Raw genomic sequence first — 10,027 nt, forward strand, 5'->3', positions numbered from 1 at the left:
AGTAAAAACTAAAAAGCCTTAAATGAATAAAAGTGGTGCAATTTTGTAACAGCAACCTGTGGTGTGCAGTCATTCTGGATCAATGTGCATACACCTTCACACATAAAACAACACCTGTTTCTGTGTGTCAATGTACAGTCTTATATATTTCATTTAGTATGGGTATAATGTAAGGATAAATACATATGTAAATATACGTTATAATATATTTTTTTAAATGGTCATAATTACTCAAGATAAAATATAGTGCCATTATGAATTTGTTTAGTAATTATCGTAATTAAAAATAATAATTATAATAGTTTGAGAGGTTTTTATTATTGTTATTATTATTTTATTTGTAAGAGGTCCTTTATACTATTATTATAACGTTATTTTGTAGTGCTCATTATTACAAATAAATTATTATTACAACAACATATTTCTTTGAAAGTTAATTATTGTTATTATTATTATTAGTCATAATATATGTTTTTGAGGGGTCACGCTCTGTTGACCTACATCACCGCTGACGTCAGTTGTCAACGCGCTTACGTCAGACGCTTCTAAGCTGCCATGGCAACGACGACCCTGTAACTGAAGCTGAGGAGCAGCTAGTTAGCAGCTGCTGGTCAACTAGTAACGTTGTTAACTAGTTATACGATGTCAACCAGCTAGTTAGCAAAGTGTAAATGAGCGCTATGACTAAGGAGTGAGTCCTCGCGGGGTTTTGTGGCCGGTAAGCGCGAGATGACCGTCCGCTTTAAGGTAATTAGCAACAGGTGTATTAGCATCGATAGCATGGTTAGCCAAACAAACGGATGCTAACCATTGACTTTATATGTAAAGATGCTAACCTAGCCACCTAGCTCTGTAACTGCATCAATCATGAACTAGTTTAAAGATCAGAGGTGGGATAAGTACTCAGGTCTTGTACTAGAGTAAAAGTAGAAGTACTCAGGTCTTGTACTTGAGTAAAAGTAGAAGTACTCAGGTCTTGTACTTGAGTAAAAGTAGAAGTACCAGAGTGTAGGAATACTCTGTTACAGTAAAAGTCCTGCATTCAAAATGTTCCTCAAGTGAAAGTAGAAAAGTATTCTCATCAAAATATAGTGAAAGTAGCGACAGTAAAAGTAGTGATTGTGCAGATTGGTCCATTTCAGAATAATATATCTGATATGTTTTATAATGATTGATCATGAAAGTGTTCTCAAAGCTGGTAAAGGTGCAGCTAGTTTGAATGACTTTGTATACTGCAGGGTAGCTTGTGAATTTACTCCAGGTGGAACTAAAGTCTGATTTAACACGTGATTAGATTTCACATCATTCATCCACATCTGTAAAGTAACTAAAGGGATTAAATACAGGTAGTGGAGGAAAAGTACTCAATTTACCTCTGAACTGTAGAGGAGTAGAAGTACAAAACAGCATAAAATGTGAATAATCAAGTAAAGTACAAGTACTTCAGAATTGTATTTAAGTACAGTACTTTAGTTTCTTTACACCTCTGATAAAGATGTAGCTCTGGAACCTGCAGGATGCTGCAGTCAGGATTAATGAGATTTAATCTGTTTAGCTAATCTAGGTAATCCTGTCAGTGACATTCCCCTGACGTTACCAACACAGCTATTCACTGTTACAACCACTAATGGGGGGATAATTAGAAACAGAATCAAACAGGTTTATTACCAAGTAGGTTTACACATGAGGATTTGGCCTTGGTGTATATGGGCATACATAAACACAGTCAAAGAAGTGTGTGTGTGTGTATGTGTGTGTTTGTGCATGTGTGTGTGTGTGTGTGTGTGTGTGTGTGTGTTTGTGCATGTGTGTGTGTCAGTGTAGAAGTGAATACCAGAAGAGCTACAGGACGTCCCGCCCCAGAGGTTCTTCTCCTCAGCGCTGCGTCCCATTGGCCGGCCTGCGCTCAGACCAGATGGGTAAGATCCCTGAAACCAGAACTGGACCGAGTCCCGTTTCAACTGTACGAAAGCAGAACAGGTTTTAATTATCATGACTTACTGAGGATTGGATTTGGTACAATGTTGTCCTCTTAAACACTCAGATTTAAAAAAAAACATTATTTAAATTTTTTTTAAAAAAAATTTATAATTATTGTTACACATATTTTTCTATATATTATTTAGGTTTATTTTATATTATATATTCATTTTCTTCATCTCAGGTATCTGCAGAGAGCCGTGTTTCCAGAGCAGGAGGAGGCTCTGCCCTCCAGATCCTCCACAGAATCACAAAACAGCGCCCCCTGCTGGTAGGACGCCTGCACTACACACCTGGGATCTCCCTTTAGAAACACATTGGAGTAGGAGCACAATGAAGTCATTCAAGTGCTGGTTTATCCTCTAGTACAGGGGTGGGCAAACTTTTTGGGTCGGGGGCCACTATCAGTTTTAAAATTTGACAGACGGGCCGGGCCAGTAGCAGATCGGTGAAAACATATTTAGCTTTCCACTCCTCATTAAACTCTCAGCACTCAATGTCGACTTGTCTTTTCTTTGGTCCACTCATTGTTACAGATGCAGGTTCAAAGGTGAATTATTGCGTCACCGTTTGCGTCATGACGTAACCGTCTATGTGCCTTCTTATTAGAGGCGTGTGGCGCGTGGCGCAGTGGACAGAGCCTTGGTGTTGGGATCAGGGGGTCACAGGTTCAAACCCCACTGCAGTCAGCATGTCGTTGTGTCCCTGAGACACTTCACCCCAAATTAATCCTGTGGGGATTGACCACAGTATGGAGTATGTAAATTGCTTTGGATTAAAGCGTCTAACATGTAATGTAATGTAATATGACCCACACAGCGTTTTACGTCGCTGATTTTCTCCGTAACACCGCTCACAACAACATCAATAGAGGATTGCGTCGGGTAGTTTTTAATCATACGAAGCCAGATTAAATTAAAGAGCTACTTCTCCAACCTTGTACTTTTCTCCAGAGTGCCGTGGTGCATTGTTTATTAATGTGATTCAGCGGGATTACCGCCCGCTGGAGTGCTGCTCGTCTACCGGAGTTTATTCTACTGTTAACTCGTGGCAGCAGCCGCTGTAAAGTCTTCACTGTCTGACTGTCACACAAGCAGCTGATAAATATCCCCCATCCCCATCAGTGAATGTGTGTCAGTCTGAAAGCTGTCTGGCATCACAACGCTGTTATGAAAGTTTCTCTGGTATTCTACAGGTGATGTTAGCATAGCAACCGAAGCTAATCAGACTATCTTGACTACTTGTTGCTATCATTTTGTGGCATAAGCCGTTTTCTACACCCATATTTTACCGGCGTAGTTTTCGTTATGATTTTACTTGTGATGGCCACATGTAGCCCATGTATTGATTCCATCTGATAGCTGCAATAATACAAAACAACAGGAAAACGTCTGCCTCTTCACAATGGTCAATCACAGTGAACGGATGGTTATTAAAGTAAGGTCAAATAAACAGAATCACACGAAGCCTGGTTAGTGTTGCCTGACTTTTTATAAGTGTGTGGTCGCGTTCTAGTCACTTTGCTCAGCGTTACTGCTTGTTACAACTTGTATTTCGCCATGAACTGTTATTGCTCAGGTTAATCTCGAGCCCCTCCAATGTAAGCGTGACGTATTTGGTTCTCTGATCTTGCCGGGTTGCAGACTCCAGCAAAGGCAAATTGTGTCTAGAGTGCGCCATCTAGTGGGATCAACTGAAATGCCGGGTATTGCAGGAAAAAGGCCAAATGAATGCGGTCTTTACTATAATTTGGACAATTTTGTACCAATATTTGGCGGGCCGGATTAAAAAGCCCAACGTGCCGTATATGGCTCGCGGGCCTTAGTTTGCCCATGCCTGCTCTAGTACGTAATGTTAACATGTAAACAAGATACCAAGGCTAGCATGTTAAGCTTCATGTATCCTTTATGTGTAATAGATAGATAGATAGATAGACAGAGACAGTGCAGGGGGAGGTGGCGGTGTTAGTGGATGTAGCATTGGAAGCTAAAGAAGCTAACTAGCCATGTTGCCGCCGCTGTGGTTCTGCTAGCCGGCCGCCCTGGACTCCCTAACCGCCCTGAGGTGCATCATGCCCGGCTGGAAGGAGAGAGAGAGACAAAAGGGAATTAACAATTAAAAATAAAATGAAAAGATATTATATCAAATATAAACAAAACAATATACAATATTCTGGATAGTTAAAATAAAAAGTCATAATTACAACAGGATCCAAAATACTTATGTGAGAATTATATAAGGCATGAAACATGTTTAGGTAAAAACTGAAACTTTTTCAGACATTTCTCACATAGTTATCCCAAAGATTTCAGGCATTTTTCTCAGCGTTTATTCGCACTTTTCACACTAAGATAACAGGGTGTTCTCTCAATTTCTTCCTTCTGTTTCACCAGCATCCAGGAGTCGCTCTGCCCACAGGAAGGAGCCCCCCCACCCTCCTGGAGCTGACCCTGGACCTCCAGGAGAACCAGAACCAGCTGAAAAACCTGGTAAATTCTCAACACATCACTCTACTTTTATTATCTTACATTGAAAGTGCTTTGTCCATCTTTAGTCCTTTGATTTTCTGTTTTTGTTATGTTTTTTTCAGCGAAGCCCCGCCCCCTAAAGCCTGACAGCCAATCACAGCTGAGCCAACCTGATGGACAGCAGCCAGCAGCGAATGAGGTGAGCTGAAATCTAAAATGAATAACAAAAGCACACTTTAAGCAAAAACTACAGCCCAAAGACCTTAATAGATACAAATAAACATACTAACAGTTTGAGCACAATACAACGAAACATTTGCAATGATATTAGTAGAGTTAACCCAAATTAAAACACAATCAAATTAATAATTTCTGCCTTTTTTTATTTTTCAAATGTTTGACCCGTCAGGTAAAACTCGATTTAAATAACTGGTTGTTTAGATAAACCTAAGTTGTGTATCTTTAGCATAACAGTGATTGTTGACATTATGGTAAGTTATTATATTGGGAGTATGTATAAAGAAGAACATACTAGAACTAAGGATGCTTCTTTAAATAAACAAACACAGTATTCAAAGTGACATGTCTCTGTCTACCTCCACCACAGGTATATCTCTGTCTTAAATCAAGTTTATTTAAATATATCGCAGGTCAATCACGCTCTGCGGTGGAGGGCGGGGCTTCTGTCAGGAGGTCAGAGGTCAGAGTATCACAGACAGTTCAGCTGGAAGAAATCTGCAGCTGCTGCTTCGCCAATACTGACCGCACAACAGGTACACTATAAATAAAGCTTTGAATTGAATTGCTGTCTGATAGTGAGACAAAACACCTGTATTTATCCCGCTTTAATCTGATCGTGATTTGACCCGTTTTAATGTAATACTATGAGTGTTTCTCCTTTTTATATTAAGTACTTTTAGGTGAGCTGTATACATTTAATTCATTATTATTACTGTTAATATTATTATTGTAATACATGTAGTTCAGCTGCCCGTCCACTAGGTGGAGGTAGACTGCTGGTTGTTTAGTTGTTTATATCAATGTCTCTCTGCTTTTGATTCATATAAACTTGTTTTATAGAGGGGCGAAGTCCCTCCCTTTCCGGGGGTCCTCCATGGGACCTTATTTCAGAAAAATTATGTATTGAAGTCAATGGAGAGAGAAAGATTATCTTTCGATCCCGTTTGAATTGTGCCACGAATTACACAAATGATGTTTGTCAATTTAAAGTGGACCTATCATGCTATATTTGAATAATATATTGTAGGGCCATACCTATATAAGGTATATTTATACGTTTTCTTTTTCAAAATACCAAACAGATCATGCATTTTAGCCATGCCTCATTTCGCTTTATTTTGCTCTCCTCCACCCTGTCTTTGCATGCGCTGCAGCTGACCACGCCCCCCTGCAAAGGAGGGGGCCGAGTTACGAGCGTCGTGTTACCATGCTGTTACCATGCCGTTACCATGCCACGGCAACCTCTCATTCCCCTGATAGGTCAGCTCCTCCGTCCTGACATCAGGACAGTGTTCAAATCTGGATCAGTTTTTATCAGATCCGTTGCAGCCCCTTTTTTAGAGATTTGGGTATGGAGGAAGATAGAGAGGGTTGTGTTTTCTGACACTTGGTGAGTTCCCTGGAACACCGGGGACACATATTCATGTATAAAAGACCTACAAAAGTGCATTTTGCATGATAGGTCCCCTTTAAAAGATAATTTTGCAAGTCAATTTTTTTTAAATGTGTCGTAAAACTGTGAAGTAACACATTTTTTTGTGTGAAACCGCTCAATGAACTACATCTCCCGTCTCGCACCACACACCAAGACGGCCGTCACGTTGGCACATTTCACTTCTTTCTTTCAGAATGAGGCGGAAAGTATTAAAAGAGGTGAAAATCACTCCAAGTCTGGGCATGTTGAGAGCTGTACATACACACAAGGGGAGTTAGTCGGTTCCTAAGAGCCAGCATGCGGGACCGGGACTCTGGGATTTGTAGTCTTTCTAGTTGCCTATTTTTCATAGTCTTATATTTCAACAGTTTTACGACAAACTGTGACTTTTTTGACATGGAAATTATTTTTTAAATTGACAAACATCATATGTGTAATTCATGGCACAATTCAAACGGGATCCAAAGATAATCTTTCTCTCCCCATTGACTTCAATACATCATTTTTCCGAAATAAGGTCCCATGGGGCGGAAGTAGAAGGACGGGACTTCGCCTCTCTATTCAAATAAAGTGTGTTTCTTAATCTTTTACATCATATTCAGATGTTTACCTGTGTTTGTTGTCTGTTTTCAGTTCAGCTTCATTGTTTACAGATCATTTAACAAAATAAATAATTAAACAAAGAATATAAAAACACAATTGACTTCAGCTTGACGTATTATTTTCAGAGTAAAACAGAGGTTGAAATGAGATAGAAAATAAGAAATTAGCGATACATATATTTATATATGAATGAGAAAGGCTCTACAGCGTTTAAAGTGCAAATGTTGACTGAAAAACGTTCATTTATTCACAGTTTTATCAGTAAAAAGAGTATTTAAGTGACCTCTGACCTCCTCAGGTGCTCCACAGCAGCAGGTCTGTGCCCCCCTTTAAGAAACACCCCGTTCCCATGGAAACAGAATATCGCTGCAGCTTCCTGGGTCAAGCCCCGCCCCCAGAGCCCCGCCTCCGGAAACACCTGCATCACACACACAAGGTACACACACACACACACACACACACACACACACACACACACACACACACACACACACACACACCATTAATTCACTGGAATTAAAATGACTGCTTCATTTTTCCTAGAAATCTTCACCCAGACAGGTTTGAGTTCCTGTGGGCCAACCGACAGCACGCACGCACACACACACACACACACACACACACACACACACACACACACACACACACACACACACACACTAATGGCGCATTTCCATTGCAGGGCCTCGCTTGGCTTAGTACGGTATAGTTAGGCCTTGGTAGGCCAGGCTCACTTTATGTTACTATAGTAACGTAGTGTAGGCGGAGCCGTGACGTCATCTTCAATGCGAACCACAGAAAAACAACATCAGCCGTTAGCTGTTAGCACTCAGAGCTCACAGCTCCTCATATCTGTTCAGAAACTAGACAAAAGTTAAACAAGTACAAACCACAGACTGCCTGTGTCATGGCGAATACAGTCTCTGGCTTTATTTATGTCTGTAGGCCGTTGTTGTGAGTGTGGACGGTCCGAGCATATACTTTATATATATATTTTAAAAGGTTTTTCGCCTGCCGTCTGTCTGCAGACTTGTCAAAGCATTAATTCATGGTTTTTACTAACCGGTATCAGTATGTTGTTACTTCGGCATCATTTAGAAACGTGTATTACAATTAAATCACGGTCAAATATGTTCATCTTGTTGTAGTTGTAGCCCCCTTGCCAGCGATTCTCTCTCTAGTTTAGCATACTCAGCCTGGTTGTTGGCCCGGAAAGAACCTCCATTTTATGGGGCCAGAAAACTGTGAAATAGTACCCGCTAGCCGGAACTACGCTAAGTGGAAACGCAACCAAAAACGGGCCGGGTACGATATGCTTAAACCGCGCTCCGCGCTGTAGTGGAAATGCACACACACACACACGCACACGCACACGCACACGCACACGCACACGCACACGCACACTCACACACACTAATACACACACAAGGTACACACACACACAGACAAGGTACACACACACACAAGGTACACACGCACACAAGGTACACACACACACACACACACACACACACACACACACACACACACCACACACACACACACACACACACACACACACACACACACACACACACACACACACACACACACACACACACACACACACACGTATTTCTGTATGAATGACCAAGACTTTAATACAAATGTAAAAAAAAAAGTAAATGTTCTCATTAAAGTTTCTATTTTTCTCTCCAGACCAACAAGAAGAGGAGGGAGGAGCCAGAGAAGAAGCCCCGCCCCAAACAGGAAGTAGCTACCCCTCAGAAACAGGAAGTCCCACCCCCCCCTCCTCCTCAGGTGCACAGAACTCACAGGTGCGTTTCAGTGTGTGATGGTCTTACCTGTCTTTGATATATGTTATAAGAAATCCTCCCTTTAAATGTTCTTATTAAATCGGATCTAAGTGATTATCAGAATAAATGAGTTCCATCCATCCCTCCCTCCATCCATCCATCCATCCATCCATCCATCCATCCATCCATCCATCCATCCATCCATCCATCCATCCATCTATCCATCTATCTATCTATCTATCTATCCATCATCCATCCATCCATCCATCCATCCATCTTCTCCCTCTTATCCGTGGTCGGGTCTCGGAGGTATCAGTTCCAGCAGAGAGCCCCAAACGTTCCTTTCTCCTCATCAACCAGCTCTGACTGGGGGTCCCAAGGTGCTCCCAGGCCAGAGAAGAGATATAATCCCTCCACCTGGTCCTAGGTCTACCCCTCGGTCTCTTCCCAGCTGGACGTGCCTGGAACACCTCCCTAGGGAGGCGCCCAGGTGGCATCCTTACTAGGTGCCCGAACCACCTCAACTGGCTCCTTTCTACGCGAAGGAGGAGCGGTTCAACTCCGAGTCCCTCCCTGATGACTGAACTTCTCACCTTATCCCTAAGGGAGACGCCAGCCACCCTGCGGAGAAAACCCATCTCGGCCGCTTGTATCCGCGATCTCGTTCTTTCGGTCAGGACCCATCCTTCATGACCATAGGTGAGGGTAGGGACGGAAATGGCCCGGTAGACAGAGAGCTTTGCCTTCTGGCTCAGCTCTCTTTTCCTCACAACGGTGCGGTAAAGCTCCCGCTGCTCCGACTCTCCGGCCCATCTCACGCTCCATTGTTCCCTCACTCGAGAACAAGACCCCGAGATACTTGAACTCCTTCACTTGGGGTAAGGACTCATTCCCTACTTGGAGTGGACAGTCCATCGGTTTCCTGCTGAGAAATAAATGAGATTGTTTTTCTTTTATTAAATCCACTTTCTTTAAAGGATGAACAGCTCAGTGCGTTCCTCCCCAGACGGCTTCTATCTAGTTGCATATCCCCATGTTGAAATGAAAGCGGGATATTGCCAATCTCATCTGGTACAGCTCTGTATAAGATAAGATAAGAAGATAAGAAGTACTTTATTGATCCCATATTTGGGAAATGTTTCATAAAAGACAAGGCATTGTACATTAGAGAAATTAGAGTAGAAATAAACAATTCTAAAATGTAAACATCTCAAAATAGAAATAAAAGGGCACTAAAAAAAGTAGAAAATATACATGTTGAAGTATCATTTTACAGTTAACAAAATGTGTGTGAGAGTGTGAGTGTGAGAGTGTGAGTGTGAGAGTGAGAGAGTGAGTGTGAGAGTGAGTGTGAGAGTGAGTGTGAGTGTGAGAGTGTGAGTGTGAGTGTGAGAGTGTGAGTGAGTGTGAGTGTGAGAGTGAGAGTGTGAGAGTGAGTGTGAGAGTGAGTGTGAGTGTGAGTGTGAGAGTGAGTGTGAGAGTGAGTGGTGAGTGAGAGTGTGAGT

General features: G+C 41.8%; 1 protein-coding gene across 6 annotated transcripts in view; it reads left to right on the forward strand.

Annotated features, from left to right (window-relative positions):
- Window positions 1–568: 568 nt before the first annotated feature.
- Window positions 569–10,027, forward strand: part of mdm1 (Mdm1 nuclear protein) — a 21,669-nt gene continuing 12,210 nt past the window's right edge. For 3 of the 6 annotated variants that reach the window (XM_034135780.1, XM_034135783.1, XM_034135782.1), the window contains exons 1-9: window positions 569–747; window positions 1,820–1,919; window positions 2,165–2,251; window positions 4,374–4,469; window positions 4,571–4,647; window positions 5,099–5,221; window positions 7,025–7,162; window positions 7,270–7,287; window positions 8,425–8,543. In XM_034135780.1, coding sequence (XP_033991671.1) covers window positions 730–747; window positions 1,820–1,919; window positions 2,165–2,251; window positions 4,374–4,469; window positions 4,571–4,647; window positions 5,099–5,221; window positions 7,025–7,162; window positions 7,270–7,287; window positions 8,425–8,543 — 776 coding nt within the window. In that variant the 5' untranslated portion in view covers window positions 569–729. The remainder of the gene's footprint in view (window positions 748–1,819; window positions 1,920–2,164; window positions 2,252–4,373; window positions 4,470–4,570; window positions 4,648–5,098; window positions 5,222–7,024; window positions 7,163–7,269; window positions 7,288–8,424; window positions 8,544–10,027) is intronic. The other 3 variants (XM_034135784.1, XM_034135781.1, XM_034135785.1) reach the window with 3 other exon arrangements.

Source organism: Trematomus bernacchii, unplaced genomic scaffold (genome assembly GCF_902827165.1).
Source record: "Trematomus bernacchii unplaced genomic scaffold, fTreBer1.1, whole genome shotgun sequence".
Classification (NCBI taxonomy): domain Eukaryota; kingdom Metazoa; phylum Chordata; class Actinopteri; order Perciformes; family Nototheniidae; genus Trematomus; species Trematomus bernacchii.